Source organism: Diaporthe batatas, assembly GCF_019321695.1.
Source record: "Diaporthe batatas strain CRI 302-4 chromosome Unknown Contig00015, whole genome shotgun sequence".
NCBI classification, from domain to species: Eukaryota; Fungi; Ascomycota; class Sordariomycetes; order Diaporthales; family Diaporthaceae; genus Diaporthe; species Diaporthe batatas.
Window position 1 is genome coordinate 474,153 of NW_025408562.1, and position 23,043 is coordinate 497,195.

At 56.9% G+C, this 23,043-nt stretch overlaps 8 protein-coding genes across 8 annotated transcripts; 5 read left to right on the plus strand and 3 right to left on the minus strand.

Annotated features, from left to right (window-relative positions):
• Positions 1-220: 220 nt before the first annotated feature.
• KVR01_011487 (AMP-activated serine/threonine-protein kinase regulatory subunit SNF4) lies at positions 221-2,950 on the minus strand. The gene is made up of 4 exons (XM_044790082.1): positions 2,011-2,950; positions 1,543-1,666; positions 1,335-1,484; positions 221-1,262 (listed from the first exon to the last, which is right to left on the minus strand). The coding sequence occupies exons 1-4, from the start codon at positions 2,254-2,256 to the stop codon at positions 598-600; spliced, it is 1,185 nt and encodes a 394-aa protein (XP_044639862.1). The 5' UTR covers positions 2,257-2,950; the 3' UTR covers positions 221-597.
• Positions 2,951-5,023: 2,073 nt separating this feature from the next.
• KVR01_011409 (protein anchor VAC8) lies at positions 5,024-7,113 on the plus strand (the record flags this gene model as incomplete). Its single annotated transcript, XM_044787517.1, has 7 exons — positions 5,024-5,054; positions 5,111-5,196; positions 5,250-5,370; positions 5,501-5,614; positions 5,666-5,911; positions 5,974-6,723; positions 6,779-7,113. 7 exons carry the CDS (start codon positions 5,024-5,026, stop codon positions 7,111-7,113), a joined length of 1,683 nt encoding a protein of 560 aa, XP_044639784.1.
• Positions 7,114-7,620: 507 nt separating this feature from the next.
• On the minus strand, positions 7,621-8,308 carry KVR01_011354 (endopeptidase catalytic subunit IMP1; the record flags this gene model as incomplete). Its single annotated transcript, XM_044789069.1, has 2 exons — positions 7,621-7,851; positions 7,910-8,308. The coding sequence occupies 2 exons, from the start codon at positions 8,306-8,308 to the stop codon at positions 7,621-7,623; spliced, it is 630 nt and encodes a 209-aa protein (XP_044639729.1).
• Positions 8,309-8,611: 303 nt separating this feature from the next.
• Positions 8,612-9,889, plus strand: KVR01_011241 (uncharacterized protein). The gene has a single exon (XM_044789203.1). It carries the CDS (start codon positions 8,721-8,723, stop codon positions 9,735-9,737), a length of 1,017 nt encoding a protein of 338 aa, XP_044639616.1. The 5' UTR covers positions 8,612-8,720; the 3' UTR covers positions 9,738-9,889.
• A 502-nt stretch (positions 9,890-10,391) lies between these two features.
• KVR01_011234 (translation initiation factor eIF2B subunit delta) lies at positions 10,392-11,779 on the plus strand (the record flags this gene model as incomplete). The annotated part of the gene is made up of 2 exons (XM_044793545.1): positions 10,392-10,886; positions 10,943-11,779. The coding sequence occupies 2 exons, from the start codon at positions 10,392-10,394 to the stop codon at positions 11,777-11,779; spliced, it is 1,332 nt and encodes a 443-aa protein (XP_044639609.1).
• A 578-nt stretch (positions 11,780-12,357) lies between these two features.
• KVR01_011267 (uncharacterized protein) lies at positions 12,358-12,709 on the minus strand (the record flags this gene model as incomplete). The annotated part of the gene is made up of 2 exons (XM_044782887.1): positions 12,358-12,584; positions 12,676-12,709. The coding sequence occupies 2 exons, from the start codon at positions 12,707-12,709 to the stop codon at positions 12,358-12,360; spliced, it is 261 nt and encodes an 86-aa protein (XP_044639642.1).
• A 388-nt stretch (positions 12,710-13,097) lies between these two features.
• Positions 13,098-16,877, plus strand: KVR01_011396 (uncharacterized protein). The gene is made up of 2 exons (XM_044787581.1): positions 13,098-13,521; positions 13,638-16,877. Exons 1-2 carry the CDS (start codon positions 13,291-13,293, stop codon positions 16,230-16,232), a joined length of 2,826 nt encoding a protein of 941 aa, XP_044639771.1. The 5' UTR covers positions 13,098-13,290; the 3' UTR covers positions 16,233-16,877.
• A 3,217-nt stretch (positions 16,878-20,094) lies between these two features.
• KVR01_011469 (uncharacterized protein) lies at positions 20,095-20,947 on the plus strand (the record flags this gene model as incomplete). Its single annotated transcript, XM_044794889.1, has 3 exons — positions 20,095-20,177; positions 20,461-20,694; positions 20,818-20,947. The coding sequence occupies 3 exons, from the start codon at positions 20,095-20,097 to the stop codon at positions 20,945-20,947; spliced, it is 447 nt and encodes a 148-aa protein (XP_044639844.1).
• Between the last annotated feature and the right edge of the window lie 2,096 nt (positions 20,948-23,043).

Here is a 23,043-nt window from a genome sequence, read left to right on the forward strand (position 1 = left end):
TTGCACCTGCCACAGCTGCAGCTGGCCTCATGCTCCCGTCAGTGAATCAGGATGGTTGGATCGCACAGCAAATCAATTAGACCCCTTGGTACAACTTCACCTGGAGGCATACACTCTTGGTGTCCCGGCACCAAGGCAGTGTCCTGTCTCCGTCAAACCCGCCTTGTGCCCTTCAACGGCCCTCCACCATGCGGTGAAACCTGCTCATTGGCACATGCGATGCAAGACAAAAGTCAAGTGAATTAGTCGTAAGAGGACACTGATATTGTCCTCAGCTGTCGACAGCCAGGCCCTTTGCCCTTCTGGATATATCTAAAGCGCACAAACATTTTCGTTGTCGACGATCTTCCTTCTGATATCCCAAAATTAGAGGGGGCCGGCCTTCCGGTACTGCGTCCCCGGTACGTCGCCGAAAGGTCTATAACAGCCGGACACAGCAATCAGATTGTGCCGATGCAACCAGCCTCCCTTAATCATACCTTCTTCCGTCCATGACCCTCTCCGAACGCCCTGCAAATGCCTCGAAACGCAGAATAGTCCCATACGCCTGGGATGATGGGAATGTGGGCCAGGGGCCGAGGACTGTTTCCTGCCTGGTCATGCTTGCTCCCGCATGTGCTCTTCTTCTCCGTGGATCAGGACATACTTCAGGATGTCGGAGAGGGATATGATGCCCCTGAGCTTGCTGTGGTCGTCTACCACAATCAATCGGTGCACCCTGGACTTTCGAACCGTATCGAAAATCGAATCGAGCCTATCCTCTTCCGTGCAGGTGTAAATGCCCTGGAAGTCATCCGACCGTCTGCACAGCGCCTCTCCAACGGTGCCCTGGAGCTCATCATAAGCACCACCTCTGATGCACGGGATGACGTCGATGGCTTCGAAGACATTGATAACGGTGTTCTCTGTATCCACTATCGGGACCGCCGAGATATTGTATTTGACCATAAGCTGGATCACGTCCAGGACTGTGTTGTTCATGCTCGCCGTGGCCAAGTCATCATAGGAACCGAGATTGAGCTCCCGCACGGTCTTCTTCAGGAGCATCGTGTTCTTCTCATTGTTCACGGCGATGAACTTGAGTATTCGGTATTGCGTGATGACGCTGACCACGCTCTCCCGGCCTGTCTCATCATCAATGTCGACCAGCGGTATCCTGCGCGCTCGGGTCTGCAGCATTTTCCGGCATGCTTCATAGAGGGGCCGCCCTGGGTGGAACGAAACGGTCTCTAGAGGCGTGACGCCAATGGCCTTTTCAACCTCTGATGGCAGACAACGACCAGGTCAGCCTTCCAGCCAGTGTCAGGGCATGCTGATCCATGCTGTCCACATACCTCGCAAGCTACTTAGACGGAGTCGATCCACATCCTCGAACCTCTCGGGGTTTTGTAGATAGTACTGAATGACGTTGATGTAGTCTGTGCTCGTAAGCAGACCAGCAAAGGTCGACGTCTTGGAATCCCACAGCGGAGCGGACACAATATCTGGGCCAGGTGCGTCAGTGCGGTGTACGCGGGATTGCGGCATCTGGGTCTAGCGTACTGTTCTGCATGAGGATGTTCACACTCGTGCGGATAAGAAGGTCATTGTCGAGGACGATGAGTCGGAAGGATAGGGGCAGGACATCGTAACTGGTTCGGACCTTGAGGAATTCGCGTATGGCCCTCTGTCACCCAAGTCAGCACTTCCGGACCGACCCTCGAGCGTGTCTCTCGCATTCAACGATGGTGGTGCTCAAATTCAGGGGCGTGCGGCTTGCTCCCGTCCACGCAAGCTCGCTGTGTTCGCCGGCAGTACCCCGCACCCTCACACAGGCCGCGCGACGACGTTGAGCCACGTTGGATGGGGCCTGCGGTGAATGCAGCCCGGCAGTGGCCTCGCAGACGTGGCACCAGCGGCATAGGAGGGATCAGGACGTGGGCCCCAGGTAAGCGGCGCGGGCGAGGGTGAGAGGGAAAGAGGCGCGCGGGGGGCCACATGTGCCATGGCCCGAAGGACAGGAAGGCTTACCAGACCCTGCATCTGCTCTTTGTCGAGCGGCGTCATGAGGGGCTTCTCTGGTGCCAAGGAGTGCTCTGTACGACTTTGAGTGCTGGCCGGAGGCCTGTTGGCGACTGGAGCCCGCAATTGAAGAAACGTAGAGGGCGCTGCGAACGGCAGAGGCAGAGGCAGCTCGTGACCCGGGTGTCTTGCACTTGCGATGGCGGCAGGCTGTTTTGGGGGGCCACCCTCGCTTGGATTCGCGGGGTCCGTCATGACTGTGGTCCTCGCCGGTTGCACATGAAGGGGGATGCCGGTTCGAATGTCGGGGTCGAGGCCCTGGCCCTAGTGTCGATTCAGGCCGCCGGTTTGGTCTGGGTGCTCAGAAACATGTGCGCCGCGCCCTGGGAATTGGGGAAAAGTTGGCTTCAGCCTCGCGACTCCCGGCAGCACTTTAAATTTGGGGATTTGCTCGGTCGAGAGCCAGGTGCGAGGAGGATCAGCCTGTCGTGCTGGGATGAAGGCTGATTGCTGCGAAGAAGCTGCTGGCGAAGCAGGCAAGTGCAGGTGGTAATGTTGGTCGAGGTGAGGTCAGAGGGCGAGGTGACGGAGCAAGTGGCAGGAGAGGGACAGAAGGGAAATGACAGAGGACAAGTCAGGCTCTCTCGGCCTGATGGCTGCGGGCGATATCTGTCTCTCTTCCTTTCAGGCACTGACTGCTGCAGTCAGTCTTGTGTCCAACCCACCAACGGGTGAATGATGCTTCTTCTTCCTCCTCCCAGGTGGTGCTCCGTGTTACTGCCCGCCCACTTGCTGCAGTTCGCCCGAGCTCTGGCCGTGTGGACGAAGGGGGTTTTGGGCCGAGCTGGAGGACCTGCTGTGCTTGGGCTGCTTGGTCGCGAGAGCGGCCGATTTATCAGATAAGCAACATCCCGGGGGGGGTTCCTCCCCGGTCTGGAAGCGATTGCCTTCACATGTGCGGACGACACCAGACGAGGGCAACCTTGGACGTCTCCTCCGCCTGCTCCTGCAGTGCCATCCTGTTTTATCCCGGATCGGCATAAAAACCGACCTCTCGTTTTCAATACCCAGGGCTGCCCAGGTACCTGCTGCTCTGTGGCAACAGGGCAGCTCCCCAGCTCCCAGGATGCAGCATGCCCAAACAGGCAATCGAGCGCAACAAAAGTGCAACCACCATCTAACACACTCTCCGAGTCGGATGTCTAACACCCAGAGCGTAAAGAATTTAGTCAAGGATTGAGAATTCGTCCCTGCGGGGACAGACGCGTCTACCGATTCCCTCGTCCACGCGGGCATCGGCAAGCAAGCCCAGCCTGTATTTACAAAGATGCAGGTAGGTGTCTGAGGTTGATATCTCTCCCTGCCGTAACCACGCACAGGTGCCCAACCAATACACACAACTGCCTAGGTACCTTTGCCGGTGGAACCAGACGGGTAAGATCGATCAAGCTGAGAAATGCAGGGAGAGAACCCTTGGACGTGATGGGCTGCAGTCGACTTATGATGAGCTGTGCAGGCGGGCCAACGACGTTGGACAGGGACTCGGATTGATTCTTGCCAAGAGCCACGAGGATATTCCATCGCTAATAGTAGGAACTGTCCATATCGATACTCTTGCCTTGAAGACTCTAGTGCTCAAAATACACGATATCTTTTTCGTTCCTTCTACTCTAGAATACACAGTACTAAGCCTACTCGATACTAAACCAAGCCTCCTCACGTTATTTAAGTGTCTTACCCGGCCTGACGACAAACTAATGGCACATGTCATCCCCAACTCAGTGCCAGATCTCCAAGTTCTCTTGCTTCAACCCACCAGTTTGAGATGATCTCAAGTGGGATGATCCTCTCTAGGATTAAGAAATCTGGGAGGTTTGACCTGCTTGAGGATGACCCCTCATAAGCTAGATGGCCATGTGCAAATGTCTTTGAGATGCCCTCCCGTTGGTTGTGCTTGACACTAAAAAGACTGTGCTCCTGCTAGCTACGACCTGTTCCTCGACACACTGGACTCCCTCCATGTGATCAGATCCGGTAACGGATCGGGGATTTACACGTCTGCGGCGTCAAGCGTCTCCGCTCTCCGAGGTCTGTCGCCTATCTCTTACGACACGTCGAGGGTGTATGTGTTGGTTGACCTCAGGTTGAATTGGTTCAAAGCGTCCAGTTATCCCCATCTGAAATGGGAGTACGTCGGGAAAACTAGGGATGACTAGGGATGGATACGGTCTCTTCGCAGATTACACCGTAAATACATACCACAGTACCTAGATAGCCAACTAAGAGGAAACCTGGATAACAATGTGATGCTGCAGTGCACACGTGAATATTCTACCATTCATGAAAACAGTGGTTGATAGTCTACCTACACAAGGAACAAAGACCAAAGCCGGAGACGACATGCCTGATGATAGGCACATTTGTGAGATCAAAAGAAAGCAACCAACCGCGTTGGGCGGATCAGCAATCCAACCCCAGTTGAACCCAGCTCGGAATGCACAGCTGGGTGGCAGGTACCCAGCGTCTACTGATAGCAAGCAGCTTTCCCTGTCCAGTTCGCACGCTAGTGGTCTACCGGCACAGGTACCTCCTGGTACCCGGTAGGCACGGTGACCAGATGCTGGGGGAACAGGGCGGGAGCTTTTCCACTGGGGCCCGTTTGTGACCCACCCACTGCCCACCGCGCCACCTCGCGGCCCCAGCACCTTCGGAGCACAGAGCAACTCAAGAAGCTTCGCTTTGCTCTGCTTTGCTCATCAAAACACAAACCCCATACAATTACGTACGCTCCGGCGCAGCGCTCAACACCCGGCTTCAAAGCCTCGGGCAGCTCCATCTCCGTCTTCGCCTGGAACCCATACTCGAGCAGTCACTGCACAGACATTCCGGCCAGCCCTGGTGCAGTCAGCGTCGCCGCCTCCGAGGCACACAGCTGCCGCTTCTCCGGCGTCTCGAATCTGTTGACACGGCCCACCCCAGCACATTTGAAGCCGGTCCGAACAGCCCGCCGCCCACCTTCGAGATGGGCATCTGCAGCTCCTCCTGCTGTGGAGGTATGCCTCCCCGTCGTCACGATGCATCCCTCCTGCCCTTTACTGATCCCACCCAGCCAAATCCCGCGATGGCCTGTACGAGCCTGTTCTCGCCGACAGCGAGCGGGAGGCAGTCGCCGACCTCCTGCAGTATCTCGAAAATGTCCGTTTCTCTCTGGCCCCTTGCATATCCCGCCGAGTATTGACAAGTCCAAGCGTGGCGAAACCGACTTCTTTTCAGGGGAGCCTCTTAGAGCGTTGAGCACCCTCGTCTTCTCCGACAACATAGATCTACAACGAAGCGCGAGTCTCACATTCGCAGAGATAACCGAGAGAGGTGCGTATCCTACAGGCGGCACACACAGGCTGGAAAGAGGAGGCTTTGTGTAGAACATCGCTTGAGATAGCATGGTGCATGCTCCGGCAAGGTTGGTTGCATCAGTCTTGGCTAATGTGAGGCCGAGCAGATGTCAGAGAGGTCGACCGCGACACCCTCGAGCCGATATTGTTCCTGCTCCAGAGCTCCGATATCGAGGTGCAAAGGGCAGCCAGCGCAGCTCTTGGAAATCTCGCAGTCAACAGTAAGTCTGACCTGGCCAAGGCATGAAAACAGGACGACTGACGCCTCGTAGCGGAGAACAAGGTCCTCATCGTTCAACTGGGAGGTCTGCCACCCCTCATCCGTCAGATGCTGTCGCCAAATGTCGAGGTTCAGTGCAATGCCGTCGGGTGCATAACAAACCTCGCTACGCATGAAGAAAACAAGGCCAAGATTGCGAAATCTGGAGCTCTTGGCCCACTCACCCGTTTGGCAAAGTCCAGGGATATGCGCGTGCAGAGAAACGCCACAGGGGCTCTCTTGAACATGACGCATTCCGGTATGTTGCTCGGATGCCTGTGGCTCATAGTAAATTGTCTAACCTTTTCTCTTCCTTCCCAGACGAGAATCGCCAACAGCTCGTCAATGCTGGCGCGATACCAGTCCTCGTGCAACTTCTTTCCTCGTCCGACGTCGACGTACAGTACTACTGTACGACAGCCCTGAGCAATATAGCTGTCGATGCGACCAACCGAAAGAAGTTGGCACAATCGGAACCCAAACTGGTCCAGTCTCTCGTCAATCTGATGGACTCGTCGTCTCCCAAAGTTCAGTGTCAAGCTGCTCTGGCCCTCCGGAATCTGGCTTCGGACGAAAAGTACCAGCTCGATATCGTGAGGTCTCATGGCCTGCACCCTCTGCTCCGGCTTCTTCAATCATCATACCTCCCCCTCATACTCTCCGCAGTCGCTTGTATAAGAAATATCTCCATACATCCCATGAACGAATCACCAATCATCGAAGCCGGCTTCCTGAAACCGCTCGTGGATCTGCTCGGTTCTACCGACAATGAAGAGATCCAGTGCCATGCCATCTCGACTCTGAGGAATCTTGCTGCCAGCTCAGACCGAAACAAGGCGCTCGTCTTGGAGGCTGGGGCAGTACAGAAGTGCAAGCAGCTGGTGCTCGACGTTCCAGTCACCGTGCAGTCTGAAATGACTGCTGCTATAGCGGTCCTCGCTCTGAGTGACGAGTTGAAGACACACCTCTTGGATCTCGGTGTCTTTGATGTGTTGATACCCCTTACACAGTCGTCCAGCATTGAGGTTCAGGGTAACAGTGCCGCAGCTCTGGGCAATCTCTCATCCAAAGGTGCGTGTCATGTTCACGACGTTTCTGCGGACCTAGAATACTGACCAAATGAAAGTGGGAGAATATGCTATTTTCATCCAGGCGTGGACTGAACCGCACGGAGGAATCCACGGATATCTGAGCAGATTCCTTGCGAGCGGCGATGCGACCTTTCAACACATTGCGATCTGGACATTGCTACAACTCCTCGAGTCTGAAGACAAGAAGCTGATTGGGCTGATTGGCAAGTCAGACGACGTTGTCGACGTGATCAAGCAAATCGCGAACAAGCAGATCGAGGCCGAGGAGAACGAACCGGAAGAGGACGACGAGGGCGAGGTGGTAAATCTCGCCCAAAGGTGCCTCGAGCTTCTGGGACAGAGCGGTTCCAAAGCCCACATCGAGGGGTAAGACCCGTTAACACCGCGCGTTGATGATGAAGACTGTATGGAGACTTATGGCATTGTTACTTTTACCGGTTGGGTCGGCGTCTCTTCTCTACGTCTCCTATACCTGCATTTACTTTGGACTCGGCAAACCGGCACGGTGTTTCCCGGCGTATGACTATATACAACATTAGGGAAGGGGAGAGCGCTTCTTGTTGTTCGTCTTTGTTCTGCATATATGCTTCCTTTATCTGTTCTGTGCCGGAAATTCGAAACCGCACAGCGTTACCACAAAGAGTTAGTCCCACTTGACCGTGTGTCTCTTTTGTAATTACTGCGCGCAAGCCCACAGCTTGACGAAACAATCGATCACGTTGCTTCCTCCCCGTACGTGAGTGATGGTGTACCCAGCCCTGTGCTGCTTTCATCAAGCCCGATCCAGTCCGGTCTGGTGGATAGCCCATACCTTCTTGAGAGCATGGTGCTTGTCTTGTACCAGTTTACTATCGCCGCCTAAACGGGGGCGAACACTTCAGGGCTTTCTGGTCTGCTCTGCTCGCGAGATGGCCGCCGAGTCTCGATCGGATTCATTTGTTTCCTCAATATCGAACGGGTTCTCAATGGCGTGCATTTGCCACGGCCATGCGCCAGTCCGCGCAACCACCTTCCCATCAATCAGAGCCATTGGAACCGGGCCATACAGCCTGGAATCGCGAGACGCAGGCAGGTTGTCACCGATCAGCCAAACATGCCCAGGTGGAACCTAAGCCACACATCAGCCGCTCTGAAATACAAGGTGTTGTCCATGCTGCCCGCCTCACCTGTATCATGGAGTCCTGCCCCGTCTCAGGGGTCCCCATCATCACGTAGTCCCCTGCGACCCCGAGGACCCTTTTTATGGCAAGGCCGTCGTCGACGGGGATCTTGAAACGGACCAGGTCGCCGACCTTGATGTCCTTGCCGCGGCGGTACCGGTGTGAGATGATGGCTCCCTCGCCCCAGACGGACCAGCCCGGCAGCATGGAGGGGCCGGACACGGTGCCCCAGTCATAGCCGTAGGACCAGAACAAGTGGGCGGCGGCCAGGACCTTTCCGGCGTCGGAGACGAGGGCCACGGGGCGGCCGTAGTACCGGCCAAGGAAGAAGCGCACCGTGGGCGTTGCGAAGCGGGCCGTGAGACGGCCCTTGCCCTCGCGGAAGAAGCGGACAAAGGACGACATGTTGGGGTGATTTTATGAGAGTGACATGTCGAAAACACCTTCTCTTATTGTGCTCCGTCGTCCATATTTGGCCCGAGAGGAGTGACAGCTCGGGAGATGAGAAGATTCCGAAACCTGCAGTGGTGGTCAACAAAGACTGGTGAGACCTGCTGGAAATGGACCCTGGCCTTGTGAGGTACAATGAGCACTTACGTAACCCCCATCCTGATTCCTGATTGGTTTGGAGAGCTACAAGCCTTCTTGGAGGACGAATTTGAATCTCCAAGCTGTTTTCCCAACTTGGACCTGGAAAATTTCACCGAGCCATTCCACTATCAATACCAAGTCTCTCCTTACCCAGCCTCCAAACCTCGCTGCAGAACCGAAACACGGACAGAACTTCTCTCTGCTTGCCTCTTTACCTCTCGTCATCATGACGGGCTCCCAATGCGTTTTCAACCCGGCGACGGCCCTGCGCCGCGTCTTCATGCCTTCCAACGTCGGACGTGCACACTCGCTACACCTGACGAGGATATTCGTCCCCGCGCTCTTCGAACTGCCGCCACAAGCCCGGGCCTACTGGGCAGGCCGAGACCAAGGCACGAAAAGCACACCGATCCGGCACAGCTCCCTGTTCGACCGCGAGAGCCACGCGCCGCGGACACCACCCCCGAACGCCCTCGATAGCCTGCACGCCCGGCGCACAGCCCGCGCGTCCCAACAACAAAAGAAGAAGAAAACCGAAGAGGCGCCGGTGGAGCGCGTCAAGGTCAAGCTCGGCCGCATGCCGCGCGACGAGGAGATCGCCTGGCCGTACGTCCACGTCAAGCCGCCGCCCGGGGCGGTGGGCCACCCGTCCATCGACATCCCGCGGCCCCTCAAGGAGGTGCTGGCGGAGCTGGACCGCAAGACGACGTACCTGGAGGCCCTGGCCGTGCCGGACCCCGAGGAGAAGGGCTCGCCGCGGTGGCCGGTCTGCAGGGTCGTCAACAAGATGGAGGAGATGGCCAGGCTGAAGGACATCAGGGACCGCAAGAAGAAGGGGGCCGTCAAGGAGAAGGAGGTGGAGCTGACGTGGACGCTGGCGCCCCACGACCTCGACCACAAGCTCAAGACGCTGCAGAAGTTCCTGAACAAGGGCTACAAGGTGCAGGTCCTCATACAGAAGAAGGTCCGTGGCAAGGCAACTGCGAACGAATCCGACGCCAAGGAACTTATTGAGAGGGTTACGAAGGCCATTCAGGAGGTTAACGGCGCCAAGGAGTGGAAGGGACGAGAGGGCGTGATCTTGGGCAATTACAGGATCTTCTTGCACGGTAAGGCACAGGGTGAAGCTGCTGCCGAAGCTGCTGTTGTGGCGAAAGACGTGGCCAAAGATACTCCAGCTGCAAGCAGTGATGTGGCAGAAACCAGTGAGGGAACAAGCACCGTGGGCCAGAGCCAAGCATGATTGCTCCGGCCACTGCAACAGCATTTACACGAGCATCGTGAACAGAATAAATCATACTGGTAATGTATGTTGTATTATACCATCAGACACTCCTCATCTATCACACAGTTAGGAAGCCGTGAATAAACTACGGCACCAGGTGGATTGCATCAGTTGGCCATGTTGTGTTCTTGTGACAAGACCAAGCTGTGCATCCTGTGGTGAATGTGGAGCACTTTGACACAGGCAACCGAACCCAGAGTAAGAGTAAGTAACATGTGCTAGAATGAATTTATGGATCATGCCGACTTTTGATTGAATGCTGCAGATGCCCAACAATGAGGCTCTGAACCAGTCCCACAAGCAAGTCAAGTACCCAGGTAACCTACACTCAAGTCACTGAAATAACAGTAACAGAGTTGATGGTAACAGTGCTTGAAAGCTCGGATCCAGCCGAATTTAGTGTCAAGCAGAAAAAGCGCTACAGGGCGGATCCCAGCTCGTGCAGGCGCGGGGCAGCAGGCGCAAAAAGGTACATCATCAATGTACAAGCTCAGTCGGATTTTGACTCACTCGCCCTAGTAATTGCACATCGCCCTGTAACTTTCTCACTCCTGTCCACCAACCCGCCCTGCTTTCAACCTAAACACATAATTCTCACGGCATTTATTCAGCATGCCAGAGAAGGCCCCTCAAGCAGCTCCAGCAGCTCCAGCGGCAGCGGCAGCTCCGGCCCCGGCCGCTGCAGCAGCCCCTGCCTCAGAGGCTGCCCCGAAACTCACCAATGCCCAGCTGAAAGCACAGAAAAAGGCCGAGAAGGCTGCTCGCCGAGAACAGTCCAAGGCCGCAGATCCAAGTCCTGCCGCCCCAGCTGGAAACGAGAAGCAGGGTTCCGGAAAGCAGAACAAGCCGAAGCAGGATGCACCGGCAACATCACTTGCAAGCAGGCCAAAAAAGCCTGTCCCAACTCCTGCCCCAGCGCCCAAGGAGCCTGCTGGACCAGTCGTGCCTGAGTGCTTCAGCCATCTGCCCATGGCTAAGAAGCTCCCGCTGTCAAAGACTGATAAGGATGTCGACCGGACTGTCCTGGCTCTTGGCCAGCAAATGGCAACTTTCACGTTGAAAGACAACGTCACCAGACTCGAGGCCACTCTCGTTGCATTCAAGAAGGTTTGCATGTTCTGTCACTTGGTGCGCATAACACTTCAGGCTGACAGTGTGAACAGGTCATCGAGGAGTATGAGAGTCCACCAGGACATGTCTTTTCTCGGCACTTCCTCCCACATGTTCTCAACCCTCAAATCGACTATCTTGCCGAGTGTCGGCCCATGTGTTTTGCTATGGGCAACGCCATCCGCATGCTCAAGTCCAAGATTGCGAAGCTTGAGCTCGACCAGTCCGACGAGACATCCAAGGAGCAGCTCTGTGATGCTATAGACTTATTCATCCAGGAGAGAATACTCTACGCAGAGGACTCCATTGTCTCCAAGGCTGCGTCGATAATTTCTGACGGCGAGACGATTTTCACATACGGCCACGACACACTCGTTCGGAAAGCTTTCCAGAGAGCACATGCCGAGGGACGCGACTTCGAAGTCGCCGTATTAGATGACCCGTATGACCGATCCGGCCAGGAGCTGGCCCAGATCCTCAGGAATGAGGGGATACGAGTCTTTTACTATCCCAGCCTCGCAGGGCTGAGCGTCAACCTCAAGCGTGCGTCCAAGGTCCTATTAGGAGCGGAGGCTATGTTCGCCAATGGATACATTTACGGCCCTGCTGGTACTTCCGATATCGCCATCGCCGCTAACGACGCCGATGTCGCCGTGATCGTCCTGCTTGAGACGGTCAATATCGACAGGGATCGCGTTTCCGCAGATTCCCTCACGTACAACGAGATCGACCCCGAGCGCAACAGCGCCGAGTCGTTGCGGCTGCTGTTTGACGCGACGAAAGACAAGTACATCACGGCAGTGATTACTGAGAGTGAGGAAGGCAATGCCACTGCGTCTACGTCCGCTATGTTGCCGGTGCTGAGGAGAATGGACGAGCGCACGTTATGAGGCACCTGGCCCATCCACATCAGAATCGATTGCGGAACCCTCCCTTACGCCCATTCCATTGTGGCAGTGGCAGCTATCAAGGCGGGCAGGCCAGATTTTAAATGGCCTGGTTCCTGATGTTACGACTCAACATGGTATCATCGCAAGAATTTATCAGCAATCTTCGGCCTGCGGAATGTTGTTGGAAAGTCTCGCTGAAACCATTTTGCTTGATGAGGTGGGTGATCTCCGCTGTGGTAGCATTTCGGCCGGACCAGTGGAGAAGCCAAGAAGGCACGCCGGAGGAGTCATGGGCAGCAGGAATTCTAGAGGCGACCAACACGGTTCAAGGTAGTCAGAAGATTGCTACAGCATGTGACTCGAGGGTATGCTTTGGCGATATAAGTCGAGCACTCAGGTGCATGGACGGCTCAAGCCCCTTGGAAGCACGGGCATGTAGATATACACTGTAGCCACGTAGAGGAGACGTTCTCGGCGCAAACTCATTGGCTGTCGAATCTAATCCGTTGATTCTTTCGTCATTCCTGAAGCTAGCTGCTCTTTGTGACCAGGCCACATGCACCCCTCACGTATCCCAACTATGCCGTCTCGCCGGCAGCAGCCTCCCGTGCCGCCCTCCTTGCCCGCTTCGCCAGGATTGCATCTTTGCGTTCTGTGAGGAGTGCCGTCTGCTTCTGGTCGACGGTCTGGAGCCAGTACCCGAAGCTTGCTCCGGCGCCCGCGAAGACGGGGTACGCCCACAGCGATCCTCGGTTGAACAGCGGCCGCATCTCGAGGCCCAGCTGCCACAGCCGGGTGGCGACGCCTGTACGTAGACATTGTGTTAGACCCTTCTTCTCCCATTCCAAATGTAGCTTTCGGGCGTTGTCGGGGGGTTCATGGAGGGCGGTGCGTACCGAAGCCAGTCCAGAAGAGAATGCGGGAGACCATATTGGCGGCGCGATTGGGGGTAACCAGCCGGGTTGTGAGTGGAGATGTGTCGCAATTGGAGACGTGAGGCTCTGCTGAGCAGTCCTTGGTCGGTTGTACTCGTCGGAGTGGTGGCGTGGGGTGGGAGGGTCGTGATCCCGAGGGTGGGTTGATGACTTATGGCTCAAGCTTGGTTGGAGCTTTCCCGGGCGCCCGGCCGACGTTGGCGGCCTGAGGTCTTTTTGCAGTCCTGGCGCGAGTCACTTTTAGCGTGTGGAGCCAGCCAGCAGAGTGTGTCACTGGCGGACCCCCAAGCACTACAAGCACAGCGCCCCACATGCGGCTAAAGCACACTGCATGGGCCGCACCCCACACAGCTTCTCCCATCCCTGCGTGCCAATCCATCAAACCGCGATTGATTCTTTTGGGAGCGACTGCGCCGACTTGCTCCTTTCACCATCCCCACATCCAACCATCCGAATTTATTGTCGCTCCTTTCTGGACGAGCCTTTCCGAGCCGCGATTTTGCGACGGTCTACGGCGAAGCAGATACATCCATGTCAGGTGCGGCTTGATAATTTGCCAAAGTGGCATCCTCCGCGATGGCAGCAGCTGTCGCGAACGTCCCACCTGCCGCTGCCGACCAGCATGCAGAAGGCGACGTCCAGATGGCCGATGCGCCGGCCGCCACCCATCCTCCCAAGTTCAAGGCATCCGAGTTGCCGCTCACCTCGGCGACCCGCACCGCCATCGATGGACTTGCCCACGCCTTTAAGAAAAAGGGAGGCTATGACGCGACGCGCAAACAGGTTTGGGATACGTTCGAGGCAAGTGTACGTACTGACCCATGCTCCACTCGTTTGAAGACGTCCAGGACGACTCTTGGCATATGTATATATGAGACTCTCTTCGTAAACGTAAAACTCACTGATGCAAATGTGCGTTACAGGATCAGCGGGAGCAGATCACAAAGGCGATGCTCGAGGTCGCCGAGGAGGAAATCGAACGGAACCCAACTCAACTGCTGACACTCGACCGTGGCAAAGCTGTCGCTCTTATCGACGGAGCGCTAGACCGGACTGGTGTCTACAGGAAAGCTGAAGTCCTCCTCGAAAGTCTCATCGATGTCGGCGCAATTGAACAGCAGATCCGCGAACTTCGAAAGGCAGAGATTGGCGAGGAGGCTGCAGAAGAAGAACGCATACACGGCGCGAAGACGGATGAGGAGTACGCTGCCGAGATTGGTGCCAGACGGGCCGAGCGTGATAAGAAATATGCCGACCTGAAGGCCATGGAGGAAGAGATCGCCCGTCAGCGCAGAGAAATCGCCGAGAGGGAGGAGCGCGCCGAACAGAAGAAACGCGAGGCCGAGAGAGCTGCAAGGGAGGCGAAGCGAAAAGAAGAGCGCGAGAAAGAACGGGAGAGGGAGAAGGAGCGCGAACGAGAGCGCGAACGAGAGCGCGAACGAGAGCGTGAACGAGAACGTGAAAAGAGGGATCGGGACAGAGAGCGAGACCGCGACCGAGAAAGGGACCGCGACCGAGACCGGGACAGGGACCGCGATAGGGACAGGGACCGCGACCGGAGCCGGGAGAGGATTCGGGACCACCGCGACAGAGACCGTGACAGGGACAGGGAGCGAAGTCGGGATCGGGATCGCCGTGACAGAGCTCGGTCAAGAGCACGCTCACGAGATCATTCACGCAACCGCTCTAGGGATCGACACCGACGGCGTCGGAGCCCAAGAGAGGAGAGCCGCGGCCGCCAGGAAGGAGCCAAGAAGGAATTATCAAAGGAGGAGATGTCTCGCCTCGAAGAAGAGGCTTTGGCTGACCTACTCCGGGACAGCAAACGGGTCGCTTCTAAGCAGCCTGAACTGGAGGTTGACGAGGAATTGAAGCCACCGCCTCGCAAAATCAAGCCGGCGTCTGCGATCAACCCTATCCGAAAGACAGCACCAAAAGTGACGGAGGTGAAAAAGGTCCCTGAGGCGCCGCCGACCAAGTCCAAACCCGAGACGCCCTCAGTGGTGAAAGATGAGAAGCCTCTGAAGGAAAGCAAACCGGCAGACGCGGACAAGGTGCCCAAGGATGCCAAGCCTAAGGAAGAGAAGCAGAATGCTTCCGCATCTACAAAAGATCGACCACCGTCTCGCCGCAAGTCGCGTTCTCCACCCCCTACTGCGGCATCGCGGGACACTCGTGGCAGGAGCCGTCATCGAACACCGAGTCCCAAAGCGAGAACATCGTCGCTGAAGGACGACCCGCGAAAGGACTCTCACCGCGACTCCTCTCCACCGAGTCGCCGAGATGCAGAAGACAAAGACCGTGTCTCTGACTCTCGGCGCCGCCGCGATAGATCCACCTCACGCGATAAAAGGAATGCTGAGGATGCCAAGGCCCCGAGAGAGGGGAGGGATGCGCGACGTGACCGCAGTCGCAGCCGCGATCGCCAGCCTCGGAGATCACGAAGCAGATCAGTCCGACGACGCCGGTCGAGGAGTCGGTCGGTTAAGAGAGATGACAGGAGACGAACTCGCAGCCCCTCGCGCCAGCGTGGCGACCACTACTCATCTTACAGGCGATCAAGGTCGCCAAGGAGACGGAGCCCTTATCGAGCAGATCAACGTGACTCGGTCAGACGGAGACGGTCGCGATCTGAATCCCGCCCGCGACACCGTTCAAGGTCGAGGGTCCGAGCCAGATCTCGCTCAAGATCAAGGAGGAGAGATCGTTCGCGATCTGTCCGAAAGAGGTCGAAGAGTGCGGATAGGACGAGAAAGCGATCTAGGTCCAAGGAAAGCCGTCTCGACCGCCCTCCAGCATACCTCGACAAGGAGGAGAAAGAAGCCTGGAAGCAAGACGAGGTCAAGAAGCGAGAGCGTGAGGCGAAGGCATACCTCGCGGCACAGAAGGAAGCGCGCGAGAAGGGTAAGCCTGTACCCGGCATTGACTTCGAGGTGGATGACGAGCGTGGCGAGCGTTCTGAGCGGTCTCCCGACGTCAGACGGCGTGCTCCCGAAGACATCGATCGCTATGTGCCGCCAGCGCGGGTCGATTCGCACAGGCCAGATCGCGACCGCGACCGCGACAAGGAGCGGGACCGGGCCAAGGATGATAGGCGAGACAGCCGTCGTGATTCCGTTATACATCGGGACTCCATCATTCGCCGCGACCGCAGCGCCTCGACTACCACCCGGCGCCGCAGTCGAGAACGTGAGCGCTCAAGAGACCGGGCCAAGGACAGACGACGCAGCCGGTCCCCCCGCAGCCGGAGTCGGCCTCGCCACCGAGTGCGGGACGACTCTCGTGACCGCGATCGGGACCGGGCTCGAGAACATGACAGGGATCGGGACCGTGATAGGGACAGGGATCGGGACCGTGATAGAGATCGCGAGAGGGACCGTGACAGGGACCGAGACCGCGATCGAGATCGGGACCGGGACCGGGACAGAGGCAGGGACCGAGATCGAGAAAGGGACAGAGCCAGAGATCGCTCACCGCGCCGTGACCGTCGGGACCGCAGCTCAAGTCGACGCCGTTAGCAGCGGCATCCACTCGAGAGCAAGGTCAAGCGGGAGCCAGCCGAGAACGAAGGGCTCGCCCCTGAGACCCGTTCGTCCGCCCCCACGTCCGCAGCCTTGTCACGGTCTGCCCAGCCAGTCTCGCGGGAGTGCAAGAAAGAGGTGAGCTTCAAGATCCCCAACAGGCCTAAACCCCTCCTGCAGCCGGTGGCTGACAGTGACGGTGGGCTGTGGGCATCTCAGAGCCGATCGGGGTCTCATAGTCGCGTCCCGAGCGTCTTCCGGTCGCCTGTCATGCAGACCCCTACTGAACCGTTACAAATGAGGCGCCTGAGAGAACAACGCGGTCCGAGGGTGGGAGTGGCTTCGCAGTATTCGAAACCCCGACCGTGAATGCTCGAGAGAGACATGGGCGGCGGTAGGCCTTAGAGGCAGGCCAGTTTCTGATGAGGCATGCTCTGCAAAAGGAGCAATACAAGTTTAGTCTTAACCTACAGTCTCAACGTATTTTTATGAGTGTAGTGCACGAGATCATGATGCACCGAGGATGGAGCTCTCTCGACCAAACGGCCTCCTTTATGTATCACCAGTTGTATATGGTAGCCAGGCATTCATAACATAACATGAGGATGATGCCCATCATAAGGTCACTGGGTTTGGCTCAGGAAACATATCGTTATGAGAACATATCTCAGAAGATGCGAGACTCATTTTCACTTCCTCTGTGATGCTGTGCAGGTAACAGATTCCACCCGTGTAGTCAGGACTATTCCCGATGCTGTTTGCCGTCCCTTTTGCCTCGACGGCGTATGATACACTTGCTAACAGTACAAAGAGACCGCAGCTTCGGCAGTGGGTTGATCAGTTGGTCTTCTCGATACCGGAATCACTTCCAGATGGCTACCGAGTAACTGTGTTGACATGGCGGGCCTATTTGCTGAGCAACACGTTCTGTTTCTGTCTGCTACTACATTCCGCGACTCTCACAGGCTCGACTACCACATCTCACCGCCAAAGGATCATGTGAGAACGAGCTCGCTTGTACAGAGGACGAACATGTCCAGGGATTCATGCTGAGTGCCTACGGCGGAGTGCTTGGATCATGTTGATGAGGATCCTTGAGCGCTTGAAACTGGCATAAATTGGCTTATAGATTTTCGTGCATCGTCGCTTGAGCTGCGATGAGCTCGCCGTCCGTAACAGGACCTCGAGATTTATCTTTGCGCGTCTGGGTCTGGCATGGCACGCTGCAATCATGCAGGGGATCGAAGGTATCTTGCGAAGCATTTATCTTGATACTGCTTATTATCATGGCATGTAATCTTCTTTGTTGTGCTTTCAGATACAGACTCGTCCTCGAGATCACCTTTGGGTTGACCCCTACGAGGTGTCCTCCTCTAGGACAGCATTCGTATGATAACCCTCTGCGACATACACTCCTACAGGAGAACTTCGTGCGGCAAGCTTCCAACTGACTAACTTCTATGGTTTGACCTCCCCATGGCGAGCATCACTCTAGTCAAATTAAAATGTTTCCTGAGGGTGAACGTAAGGGGCTTAACAGTAAATATTCTGGACTCCGATTTTCTTTGGACTTCTTACAGTACTCAAGCTCATTCTCGAGCAAATGGCCGTAATCGACCTGTAGTACCAATGACCACCTTCTCGTACAAAGCCAGCCTTTGGCAAGCATGTTCCCCACAACCAGCAGATCCTCACAAGGTAGACAGACCTATCCCACCATCGTGTCATGCGCCCACGGAGCTCTGACGAATAGCCAACCTGTGGGCAAACAGGCGGCTCATCCGGCCGCGTCGAGGGATCCCCGTCTCGGTGGCGGGTTACTCATCCCCAGCCCTTTGCCTCCCGCTCCTGCTCCTCTCCCTGGGTCGAACACATGGGCCGGCGTCTACCAAGGTTCCGAGCCAGAGCTTGACCATCTCTGGAAGACGATCCTCGCGATGCATCGTCCGCGCCCCGCGCTGCTGCGGTGCGCTGCCTAGGCGCACTCCCCCGGGGTTGCGGTCAGTCAGTCACTCACTGACTGTGCGTGCCGCCGCTTCCTTGGGGGGCAATGACTTGCATCGAGCCCCCCGCTGCCTGCCCATCTGTCTTGGCTGCTGTGGGCAAGGTAACCCTGACTCGGGTGGTTTGACATGATCTGGGCGGTCTGCAGATTGCGCGGTGCTGATCACCTCGCTCCACCCGCCGAGGGGCTGACGTCTGGATGGGCGAGGCAGGCTAGACGCGGAGATGCGGTTGATACCTTGGCTGTCATGGTCGAGTAGTACGGGTCCGGAACGCTGGTCCCTGCCCTTGTCGCGAAACCTTGATCCTAGAGCGGTTCCCTCCATCCTGTGCCTGCGTATTCTCGGGTGGGCGGTATATTGTCAATATTTGATCGGTAGTATACAGCCACCATAGTACTGCCTGGGGGCCCCTCAGTAGCATCACGGTGATGTCTCTCACGAGGCTGCCCGCCCACGAGGCGCGCCGGCTATCTGTAATGCGAGATTAATGGAACGATCGTGATACTTGTGCTCCCCGAAATATGGGGGCATATTGGGCCCGAGGGGAATCATTTACACGGGACAGCGCTCACATAGTGTCCCTGCCACCATGTCTCCCAACATAGGGTGCACTTTGAGGTGGCTCGGCCATTTTTCTAGCAACCTGATGCTCCGCCTCCGCAGGGCGAATCTTGGGTGAATAATGATGCCTGTCGATCTTGCATCGAGTGCCGTGAAATTATACTACCAATATCTGCAGCTCGTAAGCCTCACTAGCGGTGTTGATATTCCGACACGAGTGCCAAAGCTTCGGGAGCAGTATCGTGTGTGCTCTCGATGGTACGTTCCTCTGTCGGCAGCCTGTCATCCTTGGCCTCCTGGCGGGCCCAGTAGCGTCAGGTGTGCATAGGATCGTGTAGGCCAGCGGGTCGACGAACATGCCCCTGGATATCGCAGGTCAACGGCCCGGAGGTCCTAGTGCCAACTGCCGAGCAGCAGGATCCTCGTCAATAGTCAGAACGTTGACAGGATGGCTCAGCATCCAACGCCTCCCGATGGCCAGTCACCAGAGCAGCTTGCTCGTTGCAAGGCCCACTGTCTGCATTTAGGCAGAAAGCACTGGGGAAATTCCAGGGCTGGGAGACCAACCAGAACGGCTTCGTATCATGGAACTGATCTGTGTTTTTGGCGGTACCGTGCCTCACCTCAAGACACTAGTTGCGCATCTATCAAATTCTAAACGAGTCATTGTCAGCCCTTGGTCTCTCTAACTATGCAGTGATGGAGGTTGGACGAGGCCTGCGGGTGAGATACATACGCCGGACTATGAGCACGTCAATGTGAAGCTAAGGAGAGTCACGACTCAGGAGTCTTGATGTGTTGAAGAGCTTCCAATTGATATGAAACACAAATAGCCGATGATATTGTAAACTTTTGGTCGAGGAGCAGTTCACAATATGTCGTCGAGGGTCACGATCGATGTCTCGAGGCGCCAGCTGGTCGAGACTGGATCACCAGCTGAGCTCAGCTGTCAGTCCCGAAGAGGAAACTAACATTGAAGGTGCAGCAGAGGTACCTAGGTACTTGAGTACGGAGTACATGGGCAGGTTCTCTCCAATTGAAGGCCCCACGTACCTGGATGCCATGTACTCGTTGCTCCCAACACCAACGTCAACCATGCAGCGCCTGTGCATTGTAAAACACAGACATCGGCTCCCGCCGTCGTGGCACGCTCAGTTCTGGCCATACACCGCCTGGCTGACGTCCTGAGTCCTGCGTCCTGCCTGCCTGCCTGACAGCACACCGGATGGGGATGGTTGGATTGGTCGGCGCTGGGGAGAAAAGCATCTGGGGCAGAAGGGCTCCCTCCCTCCATGCGCAACGTTTTCCTCCGTGCCAAGCCAACCCGCTTCGGGTCGCTGCCCCTCTGGCTCCATGGACGCCTGCATCACCCAAGGCCATGACGCCGGCCACGACCGGTTAGTTGCGTCTCCACTTTCCTACACATCTGCCCTGTCATTTGCAAGACGTTGAGGGCCGGGCCTGCTGGGATGAGGTGCCGGGATGAGGTACTGGGTGGGTGGGCTGGGATGGGGGCGGCCGGGGGCCTCCTCTCACTCTCGACTGCGTTCACTCGTCTGGTGTAGGATACAGGATACCTTCACTACCGGAGCATGGCATGGTTGCGCAGACCCTCAGCTCTGGCGCTACACCCGCTGTGTCTGGCAGTTTGCTAACAGTAATGTCCATCTAGGCATGTACTGCTGGGGTGTGGCTGACTACCAAGGTGCTGGAAGGTGCTGGCGGGCGATCCGTCTGGACGAGGCAGTAGTCGACTGCTACCGTTACACCCACTATTGTTCGGAGCCGGGTCATCCAACCGTCATCGCCGGGCCTGGCTCAGAAATCAACTTCGCTCGGGTACGGAGTACACGGTACATCGCCCACTCACCAGGTCAGCCGTCGGCCTCTCGGTCGTTTCTGGTGCGACGATGCGAAGCACGGCTGGACCTTGGTGATGTGGGGGTGCAAGTTCCCGCCCTCTTGTGCCTGTAGTACGCTCCACAACCTTGACTGACTGGCTGACTGACCGACAGTCACAGCGCGGCTCGTTGCCATCATCGAGTGGACGAGAGTACCAGGCGAATGAGCCCGCCGCTCGAGTTGGGACCGCAGCATCCCGCACCCGCCATCTACCATGCCTCACGGAATGGTCCAGCCAAGTGAAGAAGGAGACGTGGCGCAGGAGCTGTGTGCATTATGACCGCCATCTTGTCTACCCTCCACATGAGGCGGGCCATTCCCACCTGTCGTAGTCGAGTACTGTTGATATGCCCATCAATCTCGACATCACGCTCAGTGTCAGGCGACAGTAGCCGCCTTTCACTGTATGCGCGCTGCAGGTGCGCTTCAGAAACAACATGCTGGGATTGCCTCCACCGGATATTGCCGCAGGTGGATCGCGAGGGTCAAGCTGCACGATGACGGCTCAACGTTCGCCTCTGGGCCATGCATCAGTGACTGAAGACGTCAAAGACACTGATCCATCCGAGCGGCACGGGACGGCGCCCTACAGCAGCCACGGTCTCACAAGCCTTACCTGTAGGCGAAATGTGAAAGGTCAACTGATGGAACCTTTCCCGCTGTCTCGCGAGCAGCACGGCTCACCGGTCAGGGGCTGAGTCTTTTTCTTCTGGAGAAAGACGGGCCGGCTGTCAAGCCATGCCGTCTGGCCGACCAAGTCTGTGGTGATCGGGACCCTGACATCAATACAGGGCCGTTCGACCGCGGCCAGGCTGAACCGTTCTGTGCGACCATCCAGTTCCCGACCAAGAGACTGAAGCTTTCCAGTCTATACCCTGCTGGGCATCAATCAGTGCGCTTGCAGCGAGGTGCAGAGGGCTGCAAGAGCCACACCAGCGGCCCTCACACCCTCATGTAACCCTCAGAAGAGAGACCTAGGCCCGAGGTCATGTGAGAGATGCATGGCAGCTCCGGGCGAGTGGCGGACCCGAAGACCCCAACGCCGCTATTCCCACGCCCATCCGGTTCCCACGTCCTGCAAGCTTAACTTGACCTCCCGCCAAAAACCTGTCAGACCCCATGACCGTGGCCGATCTGCCGCTCCACCACGCTGCGCGCCCGGAGGGATGTTCCGTGATGGCATCTCGAGATGCCAGGGAGGCGGCAGATGACACCGCATGGTCGACTCCTGTAGCCGCCGCTGCTTACTTCTGATCTGCGAGGTCAGCGCACGGCAAAACGACGATGGGGACTGCTGAGGTTCGACTTGACGGTCTGACGATGTAGTAGGGTGATCGCCAACGGGGCCTGCCCTGTTTGGCCCGCTGTATCTGGCAGCTAACGGCGCCTCGTTCCGCGCCTAGAAGTAGCCATGGGAAAACCATTCCGCATGCCGCCCGGGCTTCCACCCTCCCGGCCGGCCAGTCAGCCATCCAGGCTGAGGTGCACACCGTCGATGGGGGCCTGCTGACAGTGACTGCCGTGGACAATTTCCCAAAGCCACCTGACGGATGCATACTGCATCCCACAATAAAGACCCGGTTGGACGACCAGAAACACCTTGCGATCAGTCGGGGTCAGACGCTGGCCCAACACTGCTTGGAGTGGGGAGGGAGGGGGGCGGTGAGAAGCGTCTAGGTGGCAGCCCCCTCCCCCCTGGACCTTTGTGCGCCCCGATGTCCCCCAGCTCCTCTCAGTAATTCTCTTTGGTGGTAGAAATGCTGTACTTCTAACCAGTTCCGAAATGGGACTCCACGCCCGTCACTAATAGTTTAAGCTTATTTCCACGCGCACCAACAACCCTCTCCCAATGGAACACCCCAGAGTCTCGTGTGAGCAGCAGGTGTGGCTGGCCCGCCTGCGGGTAGTTCCAAAAACATACACCAAATCTCATCCCACAGATGGGGGCCGATGTTGCCCAACGGGTGCGAGCAGCGGCCGAGGTGAGGCCGGAGGGAATGCGACCTGCCTGCAGACACAAGAGGCAGGGCCCAGCTGGCTGGGCTTTGGCACAGAGGGAGAGAGAGAGGCCCGCTCTCGGTCGTTCTGCCTGGCAGCCTGGTCCTCTCCCCGAGCCAACGGTTAGACAGCAACACACTCTCTCAGGTCACACAGCAGGGCCCGTTTTCCCTCTACGTTCCTTTTTTGATGTGATTTTCTTTTCTTTTTTTCGTTATTTAATGTATCGGACCAGATAAGCAGCACAGTAGAAGCAAGCCAGATCCCACCATTTCTCTCCCTCTCTCACACACACACAAGGCGCACACGCTTAGGAACAGGTAGGTATCTTGAAACAAAGC

What these genes read in the sequence shown, in the direction of transcription:
- KVR01_011487 (XM_044790082.1), bottom strand. Translation starts at nt 2,256, where the DNA reads ATGACGGACCCCGCGAATCCAAGCGAGGGTGGCCCCCCAAAACAGCCT. An exon ending in GAACATCCTCATGCAGAACA is followed by an intron (nt 1,485 to 1,542) that starts GTACGCTAGACC and finishes CACCTGGCCCAG; the next exon opens with ATATTGTGTCCGCTCCGCTG. An exon ending in CCGTCTAAGTAGCTTGCGAG is followed by an intron (nt 1,263 to 1,334) that starts GTATGTGGACAG and finishes GTCTGCCATCAG; the next exon opens with AGGTTGAAAAGGCCATTGGC.
- KVR01_011241 (XM_044789203.1), top strand. Translation starts at nt 8,721, where the DNA reads ATGACGGGCTCCCAATGCGTTTTCAACCCGGCGACGGCCCTGCGCCGC.
- KVR01_011396 (XM_044787581.1), top strand. Translation starts at nt 13,291, where the DNA reads ATGGCAGCAGCTGTCGCGAACGTCCCACCTGCCGCTGCCGACCAGCAT. An exon ending in GGGATACGTTCGAGGCAAGT is followed by an intron (nt 13,522 to 13,637) that starts GTACGTACTGAC and finishes TGTGCGTTACAG; the next exon opens with GATCAGCGGGAGCAGATCAC.